The 20151-nt window shown below is 35.2% G+C and overlaps 2 protein-coding genes across 2 annotated transcripts in view; both read left to right on the top strand.

Annotated features, from left to right (window-relative positions):
* Window positions 1–4639: 4639 nt before the first annotated feature.
* LOC121321799 (putative ZDHHC-type palmitoyltransferase 6) lies at window positions 4640–11743 on the top strand. The gene is made up of 10 exons (XM_041261014.1): window positions 4640–5546; window positions 6306–6441; window positions 6565–6675; window positions 7071–7203; window positions 7731–7909; window positions 8127–8200; window positions 9628–9790; window positions 10090–10172; window positions 10401–10591; window positions 10961–11743. Exons 1-10 carry the CDS (start codon window positions 5429–5431, stop codon window positions 11426–11428), a joined length of 1656 nt encoding a protein of 551 aa, XP_041116948.1. The 5' UTR covers window positions 4640–5428; the 3' UTR covers window positions 11429–11743.
* A 3132-nt stretch (window positions 11744–14875) lies between these two features.
* Window positions 14876–20151, top strand: part of LOC121321507 (rho GTPase-activating protein 22-like) — a 36247-nt gene continuing 30971 nt past the window's right edge. The window contains exon 1 of the mRNA XM_041260491.1: window positions 14876–15528. Coding sequence (XP_041116425.1) covers window positions 15495–15528 — 34 coding nt within the window. The 5' untranslated portion in view covers window positions 14876–15494. The remainder of the gene's footprint in view (window positions 15529–20151) is intronic.

Genomic DNA, 20151 nt, shown 5'->3' with positions numbered 1-20151 from the left:
ATTTAGCTGCTAAAAAATACCTGTTGGCTTGTATTTTAATTTCTCTCCAATATTTAAAAACAGCATTGAGCGATTTCATCAGCCTTGAAGGTCTGAATGTTGGACAGTTTTTCCTCTTCAGCAGTGTTCTCTGTAATCTTAAACAAAACAAAGTTAAGCTTTTGCAGTCTCAATTTCACCACCCTTATTGTATCACACCTCTACTTAACCATGCTCACATTTCTAAATACGTTAGTTCTTACCAAGTGCACAGTGGTCTGTAGTAACCTTGGTTTCTTGTACATCTCAAATCTCAGCATCACTATCTAAATGTCCATCTATATGTTGTCATTTGGATCATTTTTTTAAATCCAAACAACAATATAAAATGTTGAAATAGTAAAACTACGTTTTTGATTGAAATCCAACATACAAGTTAATGTGTATCTACAGTGAATGGCCAAGCCCATTTGAGAATGGCTTCACAGCCCCCAGTGCACATTTCCTGGCACACTGTTTGTCTTCTCCAGTGTTGAAGCGTCCTGTGATTTCGGCCATTGTAGAACATGACTGAAAAACATGTAACTGCAATTCTACTTTCCACTGGTTGTTTTTTATAAAATGTGCAATTCCAGATGACATCTTGATGTCACGTCAGTCAATGCAGCCAACGTGTTAAAGGATGAGCCAACTACAGGGGCACACACTATTGTGAATAGTGGCACACAACTCTCACATCACCTGATCACATAGGACTAGGGGAATTTTCCAGTTTTACTTACATTCTCCAATTCATAGGCCAGTCAGTGTACAATATACTTCAGTTTTAACCTGAAATATGTACATGACAAACCATTCATTTTATTTAGCACTCTTACTGTGATCTACCCACCTGTACACTTAGTATAATTACAACAGTTCCTCTTCAGAAAAAAAAAAATGACCATGCATTATTCAGAAATGTGTCCTCATTAGTTATTACATTTATTTTCAGTCAGGTCATTGTGGTATTAGTGGAATGTACAGGATACCTAACACTTACAGGATACAGGAAATGAAATAAAAATACAATAAAGAATTATAATAAATGATACCTTAATGAAAAGCGGCAAAAGGTTAGTTACTGCCTGGCCCCGTTTATTGTGCTTGAGTTGCTAAACGCTTTGTTCAAACTGTAAAAGCTTCTCTCTCAGGATTGTCAACGCCTGTGTCAAATCCATCTCTTCAATGTTTAGAATACTGGTAACAGTGGAGTCTTCCTGATTATTCAAAATAAATATTAGAAGTATTAAGGTTAATTTAAATACTTTAACTTAAGAATTTAATTTAAAGCGTAACCATGCTTTTATTTTTTTGGTAATGTCCCATTAACCGTTTTATTTTTCTTTCACAAAACAATTTGCAAATTGAGTTTTAATGAAATTACCCTCACAAAGTGGAACTGTTGTGCTAATATTTTCTTGAAAAAGCATCTGACCATGAGATTCTGGGATTTTATAAACCTGCCCGTGCTTTAATTAAAGAAAATGGTTTAAATAGAAGAAAAAAATAATTACTGCCATTGCAATTTAGTTAAATAATGACGGAAAATAGCAAAATAGCATTATCATGTATTCATTCATTTATTTTAATATCTGATTAATAAACATAATTAAGCAGTTTGAAAAGGCTTTACATGGAACATTAATACAAACAGATAGAATGTCACATTTATGAGATTTTATGAGTTCCACATTCGTACAAAATGTGTTGGAATAGAAGACTAAACCACACTGGCCCAGATGCATGAACCGACCAAGTGGCAACACGGCATGATGAATCTAAAATGAAAAATAAGATTATATTTACGCAAGGTTTTAAATTTAATACACAATTCCAGACTGATTGAAGACAGTGTTGGCATCTTAACTGTCCAGCAGTAATTTCCTAGATACGGTACAGCTCAGCAAGGCCCTAAGGGATTTAAAACTAAAATGATCAATGCTGCCTGCATCAGATTTTATTCTGCCTAATTATTTTCTTTGTTATGTTACAGGCAAGGGAAGGTAACGCTCTCTCTGCGAGACTCTGGCTGTGCTCATATTAACATCGCAGAGGATTTTCTACACATCACAGCCTTGAAATATAGCCCACATCTATAATTACTATTGAAATTTCACACAGGCTCATCAAAAGAAAAATAGCTCCCTTGTGCAAAACTGTAATTCTGTGCTGATCTCTCTGTAATTACTGTGTCACCATTTGAAATTATGTAACCATACTTAGTTTTTAATAATGCATTTTCTACATACACTTCTCTTAAGCATGGCACAACATGTGTATACATCTACTGCATCACTTACTAAAGCAGTGAAATCAAAGGAACACATTACAGTTGTTTTTACATTATTGGCTACAGCTCAGAAGCTAATAGTACTTCAATAATATAAAATAATTTTACCTTTTTAATTCATCTCTGCGGTCCATGAGACTATTTCCAACTGAAATACAAGTACAAACTGTTTCTTAATCCATCTTTCGAACTTAGGCTGCAGCTTGATTAAACTTTGATCAAGAAATAACTTACTGAATCACATGGCTCATTTCCTGGAGGAAAAAAAAAAAGCAGAAGAGGTAAAGAATATAGTGGTGGTTATGCTTTTGTGTTTAAAGATATTGACAGTTTGCATTATTTGCTACAGTTTTAACTTTTTTTTTTTTTTTTAATGACGCATTAAAGTCCTTTGATTTTGACTATGAAATCAGGAAATAAAACAGAACTCAGTATTAAAAGAGAAAAACATTTCCTGTTTGATTTGATGCTCTATAGCCCTAACAAAAGTGTAAATGTTTTGGTATCACTTCATCTGGTTAATGTAACCTTTGACAAATAATACAAACTTACTAAATGTTGTATTAATGTTATACTTTGCGATGTATAGGAACAGGTAGATACAACACACAATCAATGAAAGATTTTGCCAGTTCTCATTTTTATAAAAATAAATAAATAAACAGTATGATATGTGCATGCAATATGTCAAATTTTAAGTGTTAAAACCTGCATCATGCTTTTGAGTTGAAGTACTGTTCTCTCCCCTTCCAATATTTAATATCACATGCAAAGTGTTTACTCTACATAGGCAGGGTGCTAACCCAATAAATAGCACATAGACTTTACATTTTTATATTTTTACAAAGTATTTTTTATTATCATCTTCAATTTTAAATATGGATTAAAGAAAGTATACTTATCTTGTAACTGGTTGGAATATTCTGTATATAAAAGATGTTTCTTTTGGAGTGAGCATATGATGCAATAATTATGTATGCTAGGATAATTTAATCCATCACACAGTATAACAAATACACCAATCAAACAAATTATATACCATCTTCATAATTATATTAAACATTTTAAATAATATTAACATTTTCTTGATCCATGTTTGAGTGTCAAATTGCAAAAGCTTTTTTTTTTTTAATAAATGTATTTTTTAAACTAGAGTGACATCTAGAGGAAATGAAAATAAAAACATTAGCTCAAACAATGCTTTTCAACACAGTAGCATACTGAATATGTTTGAAAGGGTATATTATATGTATAATGAAGGAAATCTTGCAATTATAGTAGAGTACCAAATCACACCATAATAATAATACAGCTAGTGTATGTAACCGTGACATACTTCACTTTTTATTTATTTATTTTTTATTTTTATTTATTTATTTTTTTACTTATAACCACTTTAAAGTTGTTGACAATTGTATTGGTAAATGTGCAGTTTGAAATATCAATGATGCTACTTACATTGTTCTGCCTGTGCCAGCTATACTGGGATTATCCATCTCCTTCTACCTAGTTACTTTTATCTCTATTATAAAATGACATGAAAGTTGATCGTTCTATATGCCAAGTCCTAACATCTCGTATTTATTTTCTCATGTGCAAAGATTCTATTTTTGCAGTCTCAAGAAAAGAAGCAATATGCCACTCCTGTTAGCATGTTAATAACACACAGAACAGGATAATATCACGCAGGTGGATAGTAGGGATACGCATTCACCATTTGCTTGTACAATCATATATTAGGACAAGGGTTCCCAAACTTTTTTTAATTGAACCGTGTAATGTCAGAAAGTGGTACCGTCACTTCGAAAGGAGTACACTGTCGGATTTTGGTACATGTGCAATCAATTGCGATCTGATGGGTGTTTTCCTATTGTCATACAGATGTACATTTACCATTAATTACACTTTTTTTTGCAAACTTAACTTGGAAACACAATCCATTTATCTAAAAAGAAAACAAACAAACAACAACAAAAAAAAAAACAATTAACTACAAACACAATGAGCCCACCACACAGTTGCACAAGTAAAAAAAAAAGTGCAAGACCCAATGTATTACATATGATAAATATTCGCATACCATTTTCTTAATGGTTTGCAAAATATGATACGTCACCTAACAACAATGTAAAAGACTGGAAAATATGTTAAATTATTTTTTAAAAAAAAGATATAAAAGACCAAAAACAGACATTGTTTAGGCATGCGCGAGCAAGCGCAGTGCGCTGCGTAACACTTTATTTAACGTGTACCTGAAAATAACACATCAGACGAAAAAAAAAACTATTACAAAAAAAAATCTAATTCAAATTGTATTTCGATTTTTTTTTATTATTATTATTATTGCTATAATTGTTATAGATGCGCATGTCAAAGATGTTTTTAATGAAAACAAACTATATCTGATTATACACATCGCAAAGAAATAATGCCGGCCTGTCGAAAAACTTAGAAAATGATTGCAAAATGCAACCGGTAACTGCTGCGCTTGCACATCACTCGTACTTTACCTCAGACACGAGCAAAACAAAAAATAGACATGTGTGGGACGATCTCATTTTACGGATGCGCAGTGATTGAGGATACATATTTCTGAGCGGCTACAGAATTGTTTACAACACCTGTTAGTCCATTTGTAATTGAAACTTGCATTGCACCTGGGGTGCGCGAATGTCTTAATTCTTAGTGGTTTACTGGACTCTGAAATGACGGGTTCTGTTGTCTAAACATAGCTGCGCACGTTCGGGGCGGTATGTCGGTATGTTCTGTAACTCCCTCTGGGGAAAAAAAAAAACAAAAAAACTTACAGTATTGTAGTACTGACACGACTTGAACGCTTTATCATGTGCGGTGTCAACTATCATTCCAGTTATGCTTATCTTCCGGGTTGTTTTTGTCACGTGATGCCTACACCACTGCCGGGGGCGGGCCGGAAACTCCCTGTTTGGGAACAGCGTCTCAAACGGCCTTACTGTAGCTGTGTATGTCCTCTTAACGGTTACCAATAGTAATATGAAGAAGAAGAAAATACACATAATGTATCAGACGTACCTGCATATCTAATTTTCATTTAATTACGCTTGCAACTCAAACATAACCATTTTTGTTTTCTCTGCTATGGAACTCAATTCAACCATTTCGGTCGGTACTGATATTTTTGACGCCGTCCAGAGAGGAAGTTTAGAGCGTTGCGTGACTTTAATTCAGCAAGACCAGTCACTCCTAGCGCGTAAAGGTAAGAGTGTAAATTAATGGAGCAATTGATTATGAAGGTTCTACTCTGCAGATGATATAACACGCTTCTTTTAGGAAAAACAGCTGTAGCCTACATAGTTCAAATCGCAAAATATGACACTTCAAATACGCAGGATCAAATATTTTGTCAGCCAAGCATTGTTAGGACAAGTTGCAGCATTACTCAAGAGGCAAGACGGCTTCAACCAGAGCGTCAGGATTTAGTGAGAATGGAGTCTTTGATCAAGAATCGCTTGATATTAAAAATAAAATCATGCCATGTATGATTGACATAGTGTTGAATGACTAAAGCTATAATAATAATAATAATAATAATAATAATAATAATAATAATATAAAGCTAGTCGTTACCCTGAGTCTGTTTTATAATACAATTTGCCGGGTTAAAGTCGGTCTAGTACTAGTCTGATCTTTCCCACCCTGCCCTGTCATAAGCCTCTTTCTCCATGGGTCATAAAATACAATAGTTCACAATGACCCTCTCCCTCTCCCTCTCCCTCTAGAATATACTACCTGCAAAGGTACTGGTCAGTCAATTGAGATTTTTCTAAAAATCTGTCCATCCACCATTGATGTTAATCCTTTGGTAGTTCTAAGACTAGTTCTAACTTTTTTTTTTTTTTTCTAATTATTAAAAATGCCCTGGGTTATTGAGGCAACACGCCACTGGTATGGAGATGATGTGGGCTGACCCTTATACCGTTCTTGAATTGATGGGCTTGTCTTCCTGTTCTGGTAGGCTGGAGTGGATTTACACCCCTTCATTACGCTGCATTCCAGGGGAACAGGGGGCTGGTAGAACTGCTTCTGCAGCATGGAGCTGACCCTAATCTGCCTAATGATGCAGGCCAAACACCATTTCACTTTGCTTGCAGGTTAGTTGCTATATAATATTAATAACGTTTCATTTTACTGCTACTTGCTTGCAAGCTAAGTTGTGTTTACATTTAGAAATTTGAAGGGAACTGTAATTAAGCATGCTTTATCTATTATCTCAGACATGGTGATGTTCATGTTATCCACCGAATGCTCAAGTATGAAGCAGATGTGAACCTAACTGACCATCAGTGGAAGACAGCACTTCATCATGCAGTGATAGGTGGAAATCTGTAAGTCTTTTTTATAAGACCTAGCCATATACTCACTGTACTTTCTTTACAGCCACTTAGATGCATATATACATAGAAGTACACACAGATGCTGTATACAGGTGCTGGCAAGACAAGTGTGTTACTAAGTAGGAGTTACAGCCGTTAACCCTTAAAAGCAACTTGAACAAGCACTCATCTGTTTTCTGCAGCAACATGTTAATTTGGTTACAGGTTATTTCAGCTTTCATTGATCTATCATTTGTATACAATTAAATTTTAAGTGAAAGGCAGTGGGACAGTGTTGATTTGATTAATATAGCATTAGTATAACATAATCGCTTTTCCAAAAATAATGTGTGACAAATAAAGCAGTTTCCAAATGTTTCTTTTTTTCTTTTTTTCCCACATTGCAGATTTGCCATAAGATACCTTGAGGAATTGGGGACTTTCAATTTTTGTGATACAGACAAGTGTTTGCTCACACCCCTGCATCTTGCCGCTTCAACTGGAAACACTTATGTTGTGAAATATTTATTGAGAAACAGTGTATGTATCTATTTTTCTTTTAAGTATTTCTTTGCCTACTTTTCCAATCATCAGTTATTTCAGATGCTATTTGAGATACATATTTTGTAAAATCTAATTAAAATTATACTTCAGCTTCTCCCCTGAAAGTGTTCCAACTTTCACACTGAACTATCCCCCAGAGTTCTGCATCCCTGCTATGTGGTATGGTATGTGTTACAACGTAATATTGGAACTGTTAATTTATTTACCTTATTTTGTCTGAAATGATCATTGTGGTTCATTGAAATAACGATTTGAGAGCTGGCCTTGAGCGTCTTTGTGAAGAGTTTCATCACCCTGCAGTGGTTTTAGAACACCTGTCATTAATAAGGATCATTTAACAGCCGAGTAAAATGGGAGATAAGTGCACAGATGTTGTTTAATAAAGTTTAAGGCATTTATTTGTAAGAATTTTTTAACAATTCAACTGTTAAGTGTGACAAGTCAGACCAAGTACCTGGTATTCAGTCAGTCACCTCATGAATATGAATATTTTCTCTGTACAGAGGTGTCAAGCCTATGCTACTGATAATCAAAGAATGACCCCCATGCACATAGCTGCTGAAAAAGGTGCAATAGAAATAAGTTGGCTGCTTTTGCAAGCTGTTGGATTCCGTAATCTGCATTTAAAAGCGAAGAATGGACTTACTCCACTTGACATTGCCAATAAAGGAAGAACATACAGGTTTGTGCATTGTTTTGCAACCGTGCTTGCTACTGATTTTATAACAAACCCGGAACCATATGTATTTTGAGTTTTTGAAAATAAGGGACAGATTATATAAGGACATATATATATATATATATATATATATATATATATATATATATATATATATATATATATATATATATATATATAATTTTTTTTTTTTTTTTTTTTTTATGTTTCTCTTTTTTAGACACCAAGAACTTGCAAAGGTTTTAAATAAATATAGCAAAGAGCCACATGATCGGAAACCCAGAGAGTCTTATGGTAAGGATTTTGTTGTATTTTATTTTACAAAATTTTTGATAATGTAGAGATTTAAATAATTTGTGATTAGATTAAAGAAAAAAAAGTAATACTGCAATTGGAAGTCAACATTTATGAAAAATGTTAGTCTCAATATAAGAGCATTTTATACAACAAAAAAATAGAATAAGGCAGGGTGCTGGGATAGCAGTTCTACCAGTAATGATACAAAATTACCAGATTCTGCCGAGTCAACGCAAAAGTGTGTGTGGGGTAGCGGGGAATTATAGGCATTATTAACATTAGGTAGATAGATTACATTTACAATTAGGCATGCTTAAAATTCAAAGGTAGAGCACAGTACACTGTCACTTTATACAATCAAGAAGTGCAGTGAACCTATTTAATGACTGGTGAAATACAATTCAGAACTGCTGCAGTATGTCCACTGATTTGTCATTTCAAAAATTTCCACAAAACAAACATTAAACTTTAAAGCTACAGTGCACAGTGCAAAAGCACATCATGAAAAACCACAAATTTAGGTGAAAAGAGCTCAATTTAAAAGCTCTGCATTTATATATATATATATATATATATATATATATATATATATATATATATATATATATATATATGTGTGTGTGTGTGTGTGTGTGTGTGTGTGTGTGAAGTTATCATTCCACTAAAATAAAAGGCTTTACATAATCTCTGTAAGTAAGAAATTCGAGTGTCCAGTGTGAAAACACAACACAACACAATATAATAAATTAACACAGAGTCCAAAGTAGCACTGTAGCATTAAAATGTTCAATATAAACAAAATGCCTGTTACAAGCACATGCAGTGTCAAAGAACAAAAAAAGTATTGACTGTACCATAGCAATAGGAAAGCGCAATCAATCAGACTGCGGAGTCTATCATCTGATTCGAAACCGTCGAACCTTCATCATTGATCATGCAAGCAATTGTCTGAATCAGTAATGCACAGAGCAACTACTTAGCCATTTTTGTCTATTCACATGAGCTGAAATATTTCCCCTTGGGCATTATTTGCACATGATTATTAAAAGCCGGAAGTTAATGGTGAAAATTATACTTTCAAGTTGGGGCGGGTAAATCAAACCGGGCTGTTGACTCGGCAGAATCTGGTTTTGTCATAGAAATCACATTTTGTTTTTGCACTAGAGGGCAGTAGAGACCACTAAATTGCATACACTGTTATAAAGCTCCACAAAGCCATTGTTGTACTGAATATCCAAACTTGCAAGCTCTATTTTTGTTTTTCTAAGTGTAAAAGATTAAAATTTGTGAATTATCCTGTAGTTAATAAATGTGTTTACAAAAAGGTTCATGTTAGAATACAAATGACACCTTGAGAAAAGGTACAGACATTGCAATAATGTAATTACAGTCTGGTACTGTATAAAACATTTTGTAATTTTTAGGCATGTACTATTGGACTCTGTTATTCCCTGGTGTCAGTGCCTCAGTTGTGTTCCTTATTTCATCTGCTTTGGGCAAGTATGGTGGAATCTTTTGTGCACTGGTTTTCCCTTGGTTGGCAAAAACAACATTCTCTCAGTACCATAGGATGAGTGACATTCAGAGGTAAGTTTTGATCTGAATTATTTAAAACATAAATATAAACTTGCTGCATCTTTTGAAACAATTTGAGAATGGAGAGGAATCTGGGAATTTGAGTTGTGCCGGATTTACTAAATGTTTTGATGCATGGAGATTTTACATACTGCAAACTGATAAAAACCACAAACAAAAAAAAGACACATTTGTAATTCATAGAAAATCAACAGCAAACCCAATGATTAGGGTTACCGGTAGGAACCCATTCTTTAGACAAGTGTAAATAGCCTTATCCACGTTTTAGAATCTGTGACATTTTATTGCAGGTTGCCAAATCCAGCATACTTGGGTACATTTGCTGCTGGAATATTTCACTCATTGGTTTGCTTCTTTTACAAGATCCTACCAAATATCCTTTGTTGTAATGGCTATTTTGTGTTGGTCATTCTGCAAGAAGATTATTAGAAATTTAGCATTTCTTGTTTCTGGTTGTTTTACTTTCTGCCATATTTCTCTGTAAAAATAAACAATAGCAGTGCATTTACAGTATTCCTATCATTGTAATGTTTGAAAAGTGAAATGCATGCATTTTTATAACATTGTACTGAAGGTTAGCATTTCCTTAACCCATGTTCACCTCTTTGGCCCGCTAATACACTGTTGCTTGTATCAGCCACTCACTTCAGCGGCATCCTGTGGATGTTTAAGGTAGTTCTAACAAAGGATCCAGGGCGGCTTCAAAGCGATGAATCAGAAACAAAGTTTTCAAATATTGCTGACCTTGTGGATGCAAATGAAAATCTCAGCAAGTTTTGTGTTTATTGTGAGGTAAGCCACATCTACTGCAGGTTATATACACCACTTCTGTTTTTGCTACTGATCCATTCACCAAATGTTGCTGTTTTAAGTCAGGTTCTTTCCTTTTAGCAAGGTTTAGTGTATACAGTAAGCTAGAAACTATAAACGTTGAACTAAACCATATCTATTGTAAGTATTTAAACTGAAAACTTATTTTTTTATTTTATGTACATGTATATAAGCTAGTCAAGCTGTATTTTGTTATGGCTCTAAACCTTGATGTGCAGTAATTGAGATTTCAGATACAATGTTTTTCATACAGCTGTTAAACAAATAAACCAATTGGTTTTGTCTGCCTCACCGTTCAGAATAAAGATGCATATTTGCCTTTTGTTTTAGGTATTTCAACCAGAACGAGCCAAGCACTGTAAACTCTGCAACTGTTGTGTACTTGAGTATGACCATCATTGCATTTTTCTAAAGAACTGCATAGGCAAGAATAATCATCAATTCTTCATCCTTTTTATTATGGGGGTTGCCGTTGCTCATCTGATTTTTACATTTTCAGCACTTTACTATATTTACTTGAAATTTGACCCACATTTTTGGGCTCTATTGACTACAGTCATTAGCAATGAGGCTTGGGTTATAGTACTAGCAGTGATGAACATTTTATCGTTAGTTTGGGAAGGATGGCTGTTAATGGAGCAATTTGAAGTTGTCTCAGTAGGTACCACTATCTACTTTAAACATGAAACTGATGCCAAGCGATACACCTGGAGGCACAGGTGCAGAACATTTTTCACTTTCCTAATGGGAGGCAGAAGGACAAGCAAATTCCAGGAAAAGGTTTCTGCTATTCTATGAAATATATCTCTGTATTGCAGACAATTAAATATTTTAAAGCATTTTATGTATCTATGAAATAAAAATGCATAGACATGATGGCATTACAGTGGGGGGCAGGGGGGGGGGGAGTTTAAATTGATTGAGATTATCATACACAAATGTGGTACATGTTTTGGAGATTGCTGATATTTCTGAATTTATATTTATATGCAATTTGTGTATTTTTACAAAAAAAAAAAATACAATACATCCAGTTTGACTGTTCTGTCTATTTGATTACATTTTGAAGGTTTTTTTGAGATATTTTTTTGAAATATATTAGTCATGGCATGATGACAGCACAGACTCCAGCTGGCAAGTGGTTAGGATTAGAATTACAAAACTATGTACAGTAGCATCTTAAATTTTAATGTTATTAATCTATGTTCAAATTCAAATAAACTTCAAGAAAAAAAGAAATATATATATATATATATATATGTATACACACACATTTTAATTTAGTAAAGGACTGAGGTGATGCAAGTCCAAAGCGAAGGGCTGGTAGGAGTAAATCTTAGATGGGCTTCACTGTATAAATCAAGTACAATTTGCATAAGAAACTGCAGCATAATTATGCTCATTAAGAAAATGCATATACATATATCTTGTATAAACACAGTACAATAGTATACTGTTCCTATAATCATTTTTCAAACAATGACATGACTTGATTTAGCGAAGACTGCATGTAACAAGCATAAACCTGAAAACTAGATTAACGTGTTGTGTGCAATTAGATTGAAATATGATTTAATTTACTAATGGATGCTGAACAATTGAATACCAGACATCCAGTAGATGCAGTGTTTCACATAAAGATGGCTGTTATAGCCCATAACCATGATTCACTACAGACGAGAACAAAATAGATGTCAGTTGGTATGGAGACAAATTGTATTATGAGTCAGAAGGCTGTTGGTCTTTTAAACTCTCAGATGCGCTATTGGAGGGCGGTTAATTTCTTTGTAGTTCCAATTCTAATGACTGGACAATGTAAATGTATACTAGAGATGAAATGTAACATAATAGCCTCATTGTGTAAATGCATTTTTAATGCGCAGTATATTATATACATATTTGGCCTTAATTAAACAGGGTATTCCAGTTTGTGAAAAATAAATAGGATGCCATTCTCAGAAATAAACTAAAATCAGATCATTTCCAATTAACTACTGTAAATGCCCCTATTGTGGAAACAAGCTTTGAAATGTAGAAGTGCAATTTTAAAACAGAATTCCCATCTCACCTTGAAAGGGCATTATCAGGATGTGAGTGGTGTATGTAATAAAACAAAGTCTGAGCAATGTTCCAAGTTCTCAGAAAACGGGCCATATTTATTTTAAACAACCAAAATACTAACCAACCTCTACCAACAATGGTATCGGGGTATGCAGCAGGATTTGCAATCCCCAAATAAAAATTATAATATTTGTCTACATTTCTCGCTGTGCTGTGCAGTCCTTTTCCTGTGCTGTGGGTGGTGATGTGCTGTGCAGTCCTGTTCCCGTGCTGTGGGTGGTGATGTGCTGTGCGGTCCTGTTCCCAGTGCTGTGGGTGGTGATGTGCTGTGCTGTGCTGTGCAGTCCTGTTCCCAGTGCTGTGGGTGGTGATGTGCTGTGCTGTGCTGTGCAGTCCTGTTCCCAGTGCTGTGGGTGGTGGTGATGTGCTGTGCTGTGCTGTCCTGTTCCCGTGCGGTGGGTGGTGCTGTGCTGTGCTGTGCAGTCCTTTTCCTGTGCTGTGGGTGGTGATGTGCTGTGCAGTCCTGTTCCCGTGCTGTGGGTGGTGATGTGCTGTGCTGTGCTGTGCAGTCCTGTTCCCGTGCTGTGGGTGGTGATGTGCTGTGCTGTGCTGTCCTGTTCCCGTGCAGTGGGTGGTGATGTGCTGTGCTGTGCTGTCCTGTTCCCGTGCAGTGGGTGGTGATGTGCTGTGCTGTGCTGTCCTGTTCCCGTGCAGTGGGTGGTGATGTGCTGTGCTGTGCTGTCCTGTTCCCGTGCAGTGGGTGGTGATGTGCTGTGCTGTGCAGTCCGGTTCTTGTGCAGTGGGTGGTGCTTTGATGTGCTGTGCTGTGCAGTCCGGTTCCTGTGCAGTGGGTGGTGATGCTGGCTCTCTGGCAACAGCTCCCAGACTCTCAGTACTCTGCAAAACAGCGATTCCACAAACAAAAAACACTGCACTCCAGCTTGGTTAGTCATTCAGCGTAAGGGGGTGTATTCACGCATCTGCATTGTTTTCGAAGGAAAAAAAAATTGGGATTTGATTATTTGAAACATCTTGGGTCTCAGGTGGTTGTTAAAAAAAAAAAAAACACTGAAACATCATTCTAATCAGTTGAGAAAGAATTGCAGTTTATGCATCCGTGTACTGTAGACCCACTTTTGAGCCAACACATTTTCTTTCTGCAAAGTATTCAAAAACTGGGCATTGAATCTAATGGTACATTCACATCTGAGCCATGCATTTACATTTTTACCATGTTCCATTAATTAGCTTTTATAGTGCCACCTGTCTCTAATGTGTATATGCAGGGAGAAATAGACTGAAATAGCCTGCAAAGCAGAATGTAATTGAAGTCGGTATGTAAAAACCACAAAGGGCATTTCGGAATGTCAGTACTGACATTGCCAGGATGTGTATTTAGATAAACGTGCAAAATTGTTACTACAGTCTTCTGTGTAAGTATTATGAGGGACTTGTTACTGTAGAAAAGATTATAAAAAATACTGTAAAACAAGTGTTTTATATGGATTTGTTGAATGGTTAGTCAGTCATATATAATATATGAATATGATTATATATAATATATATATATATATATATATATATATATATATATATATATAAATATGGTTCGAAAGTATTCATCAAATCATCCATGAAACCCTGTACACCCTGAACCCCGTACAACCCTGTCAGTATTTCACTTTTACTTATTTATCCATAAGAATACAAATCCATCTACAGTGAAAAGAAAATACATTGATATTTTTGATTAAAAAGTGTTTTATAAAGAATGACAGCTGTCTTAAATTATACATTATAACAACAGGAGTAATATAATAATGAAGGTCTTATATGATTACATTTGTACATATTGGCTGAGATGCACTGATATATAATGAATATAAAGTACCCCTACCACTGCATTACAATGGACAACAAGCCATCGTTCATATTATTATTCTTATAAATTTTATTGACCATGAAACAGCCACACATTATAACTTTCTTTCAATATAGTTTTTTTTTTTTTTGTGTGTGTGTTCTGTATAATTGACGTTCAGAAGATCTGTCAATTATCTTGCTTGGCAGGGAGATGAAGCTGCTTATAGATAAAATATCTCCCCTGTGGATCATTCAGTATTTCAAAAGTATTCCAGATTATATATTTTAGCAAAACAATAACAAAAAAGGGTGGCTCTGAGATTCACAGTGGCTGATTTAACTTCATGGTACTAAAAAAACAAGACCGATATCATATATCCCAAATGGAATGGTGCTTTTTATTGCTGCATGTGCTGTCTCTGCATAATGCCTTCCTCCCTCCCCTGTAATAAAGTGTGCATAGGGTTGCAGATCAGCACTGATTTGATTGCTGGCACAGTTAAAACCTTCATGCTGCAGGACTGGAACGAAAGATGAAGGATGCAAACACCCCTGCACTAACGGCTTGCTATAATAGACAAATATATCTGGAGCGCAGCCAATTAGGGGAAGGAAAGAGGAAGCTGGACCCAGCCCTTTTGTTTCTGCTCCAGTGATTTATTGACAGTAATCACTCAGACACTTAATGGTTAGTTTGAAGTGGAATTAATTCCAATCTGGATAAATTATTCAGTAGGGTTTATCTAAGCGCATGTAAGTCATCAACCTCAGACCGGCAGTGGGAGTGGTCAGGAAAGTGGGTCTGCTGGTGCACTAGGCTAGTGAGACATTTCTGGTGCTGGGGCTGGATCCACAGCGATGAGGTGCAACAGGGTGAGAGGCTTGCAAAGCAGAAGAACAGCATGCTGAACACTGGAGAGAGTTCAGCCCAGGACTAAGCATGCTGAGTCCTAAGATAAAACAAACCAGGAGAGGTAGGCACTGCACAATTTAATACATCTTGCTTCTTTAAACATCTTGGTCAGTGACATTTGTACACATTTAAAATGTGTTCTGTGCAACTGTTGTGCATAATTAGTTTTTCTCAAATTACAAAATGTGGTTTATAACCAGCCAGACTGAAATTCGATACATTGTCCATTAATTAAGTTATGCTGTGGAATGCTACATGCACTATCTGTAGTATGTAACTGTTAAGTCTGTTTTGTTCATGTGCATAAATATCAAATATAATGTTAAATATGAGGATAATTATTAAAACATGGTGTCTTTCTCCCAATAAACTAAACAATAAACTGTACTGCTGACACTTTAAGATAATGGATTCAGTGTGTTATACTATGAGTACAATATTAACAGCTGAATGTCAATGATGTCTTAGAGCAAAAGGCGGTGAAGGTGTGATTACTCATGCAACACTGACATCATGGGGAATATTTTCAAGACAGTTGCACCAATATGTAATTCTCTCTTCATTTTTTAACGGAAACAGAAAACTTGATTGATTAGGCACTTCAGATATTGCATTTTATTACGTTATTCATTAGTTTGGTGTCTAGTTTTGAATTTAAAAAAAAAAAATCTATTTTTTATTAATCTCTGCGCACAAAAAAAAAAAAAAAGGAAATTATTTTCCTCATGATTACCCTTTCAGTGCTTAAAGGATATTTGTATTTGATTAGATTCCTCCTGAACAGGGGACAGCAGAAACAAATATCTCAGTCTGGGTATTGTAAGTTCTGTTTATGTTTGAGTACATTTTATTAACTCACATGTCTTATTAACAAGTTTACAAATTTCTTGAAAATGTAGCTTTTGTTAGATTTGATAAGTCGTCAAAATCAGACTACCCTGGCAGGTGATATGGGTCACAGTAATAACATCAAGATATCAATATCAGTGGAAGTAGTGAACAAGCATAAGAGCATCTTTAGATAGACAGGTGATTCAATTTAGATTCTGTTTAATTTAAAACTGCAAGGACCTCTGTCAAAACAATCCCTCACCAATGAATGACTGGTAACCAGTCTTCTGGGATGTTTGCTGTTATTTAATGATGCATGGAACAGTGGTTCTTGATTTCCCAGCTTCAGACTGGGTTACAGATACGCTGACTAACCAGGTACCCCAATGTATGGCCGCCTAACTAGCAGCTAACTTGTATAATGATGGGTGTACTTTGTTTTCAAATAAAGTGGAAACACCCAGTATAATTTTAATGGCCACGATATTTTATTGGTTTAATTTGTAAAATAAAATCACCCAGATTTTTGGTAAAAAGAATGAACTTGGAGTACAGCTATGATTTAGGGAATGGTAGATTTCCTTATCATGGACACATTTCTTTCTAATTATTTAGCACAACAGGCTCCAATACTTACACAGCTGCCCATTTATTTAAAACTATAAATAACCAATTACTGTGGAATAAAAAAAATAATAATAATTTTTAGAGAATTTTATTTATTTAATCAGTTTCTGATATTTATAGTACATGCTTAAAATACCCAACGTTTCAATGGCATTGGGATATTTTACAGGTTTCTTGGCTAAAGCTTTATTTGTATTCTACCACATGAAACCTTTCTCCCATAAGCAATCCCTGTTTGCTGCCAACACTCCATTACAATGAAATTGAAAAAAAAAAACAAGAAGGCAAGACATGGCAGCAATTTGTTAATATTGAGCTACTTGGATGAAAACAAGGACAGAATGTTATAATGCATAACTAATAGGTAAATCATTATTGATGGAATATAAGGCCTAGGCACATACCATAAGAAATCCACAGCAAGCTTCAGTCCACAACACTTTAATCTGGTCTCTGATTATCACCCAAGACTACTGAATTGGATGCTTATGTTCTCTTACAATGTGTGATTGTACTATCATCAAATCTGACTGAGTGCACAAAAGGTTTAACCATGGGCTGTAATGAACAGACACCAATGAAGTATATCTTAGTGTGTGTTGAACGCTGTCCTGGGACAGAGAAGATTTAAAAGCACCTATCTTTTGCTATTGGGTTTGCACTGACAGATCTGTCAGAGATACTCACATTATAAATATACAGTGACCTTGACAGACACAATCTTTGGTTTCGCCACATCTCAGTACTACTGAATAACCCATCAGGAACCTTGTAAAAACAAATATAAGAAAACCTATAATAACAACAGTTTAAGGAAATAATGCAGTTTAGTTAAAGTATAGACTGTGCACAGCGATCTTGTTGGTTACAACCTTAACATTCACAGATTAAATTGGTTCAAATCCAGAGTTATATTACTAGTGAGGAACATTGGTATGTTGGTGTGTTGCAATGCAGTCACATCCTTCACCCGCTATATATTTGACTCTTGTTGACTGGTGTTTAAAAAAAAATAATTCAAACGTGTTTTCTCAAAATCAGGAACCAGTCATATTTCAATTCTATATGTTACTTTTTTAATTTAAATTTGGTACTGTACGCTCTAGTCCGGAGCTATAGGTAATAGACCTATGCAATTTGTGTTCCGCCTTATAATAGGACTGCCAATGCTAGTGTAATGGCATTATGGGGCAAATGGGAGACATGTCTTGCTTCGTCGTATAAAGCAATGGCTAATAATGAGGAAGCACTGCATAATGTAAAGACAGCGTCATTTTACACTTCCCATTAAAAACACTTCCTTTATTTATTTTATTAGTCATTACTTTGTGCTGGGGTTTACTGAACAGTTCTGCAAGAAAATAAATAAATAAAACAGATTTAAAATTTTCCAGGCTGTCCCAGTGTTTTTACACCACCTCCTATTCCTGAATTAGATTAACTGACATGTTATGATGGCTTCATTGTACGGATAATAAGGAGTATCAGTCACTATCCCCCACTAAGACCCATGTTTGGAACCAAAGTGGTTTTATGTTTGCTTTTTTTTCAAACTGTAGGATATGCAATAACACTAATGAAGACTCCATTAACCTGCTCTGCGATTTATTGAGATTCAGATGGTTCTGTAGCATAAGTGGAGACTACTAATATTATAAACTGACAGCATTTCTGATGAGAAAAAAAAAACCCATAAGCATTGCAATCATGACTTTGTAATACAAGAGAACAGATCAGAGTGAGGCAAGGTCACACCCCATTTGGAAGTTGTTTTCACCTGCCATCAGCAGAAAAAAATGTGCACACACCCCCTCCCATATTGATTTCTTAAAGCAATAAACCAATTGATCTTCTGTCTCTGCTGTAGAAGCTAGACAGATCTGCTGTCTTTTAAACTGGATTTTGATAATTAACCTATGATAAAATGGTTTGTCGTGCTTCCTTTTAGCTTTTGGTGCAGGAATCTTGTCTAGTAAATTGGCATGTTTAATAAAGTTATTTTGTAGGATTAAAAGATCTGATGTTGAGTGGTACCTTGTGAACATGTTAGATATATTTAAGAAAGGCGCTAAAGAAATGTTCACCAGTGGTGTGTGCAAATGATGTTCTTATAATGCTACATGTGAGCACCGTTTGCAAACACTTCACAAACACTTCTGCTGGATTTGTAGGAAATTACTAACAAAAGTCTCAAGCAGTGAGTCTCAAAAAGGTCAGATAAACATGACGACACTGACTGTTAAGAAAATATTTAGTACATATTGTAATATATTTTTGCCTGGGTCAGAAGCTGTTCTTTAGTTCCTATATTATGAACAAAAACAAGAAGAGAAATAGGCAAATGGCTTTGAGTGAGTTGTGTTTCTAGCACATCTCAAACTGTTTGTACACTGCAAGGTAACAGTCTTTTGTTAATAACTAAAATGTTAGTTAATAAGACTTTTACTACTCCAGTCATTACAATCTTATGGGAAAGATATCTACTGAAACTTCAAGCAATTATTCATTGGTATATGTAATCAAGTTGTTCATTCTCTTTTTTCTTTGAAGTTTAAAGTGCATGAATTTCCAGTCCTGTAACCTGTCTCTAACCAGGACTACACCAAATACACTAACCACCTTTAAAATCTCCCTGCAAGATGTCATTGTAGAACTAACTTTCTACCACCTCTGTTGCATTTAATGTCAGCAATCCCTGTTCAATTTTCAATTAAATGTTGGATTTAGATTCTCAATCGGACTTGACCTTGACTAGGCCATTCCAGAACCTTGATTTTATTCCTCTTTACCATTTCTGATTTTGATGGGTGCTTTGGATTATTGTTGTGTTGGAATGTCCAGTTGAGCTTTAAACCAAGTTTTGTAGCGGAGGGTTTCAGATGATTGGCCAATAACTTTTGATATGCTGTGGAATCGATTTTACCATGTATTGGAACTAAATGTCCTGTCCCATTAGAGGAAAAACAGCCCCATAGAAGGATATTACCACCTCCATGCTTGACAGTAGGTATGGTGTTCTTTCCTTTGTACTCCTCAAATATCTCGATTTTTGTTTCATTACTCCACAAAACCTTTAACCACATCACACATCCATCATTCAAATGCTGTTTTGCAAACTTTAAGCAATTGTCTTTGTGATCTTTTCCTAAGTGTGGCTTTTTCCTTGGCCTGCAACCAGTGAGACCTTCACCATGCAATACTCAACCTGTGGTTGAAATGGAAACCC

The sequence above is a fragment of the Polyodon spathula genome, chromosome 10 (genome assembly GCF_017654505.1).
Source record: "Polyodon spathula isolate WHYD16114869_AA chromosome 10, ASM1765450v1, whole genome shotgun sequence".
Taxonomy (NCBI): Eukaryota; Metazoa; Chordata; class Actinopteri; order Acipenseriformes; family Polyodontidae; genus Polyodon; species Polyodon spathula.
This window is presented reverse-complemented; position numbering and strand designations above follow the sequence as displayed.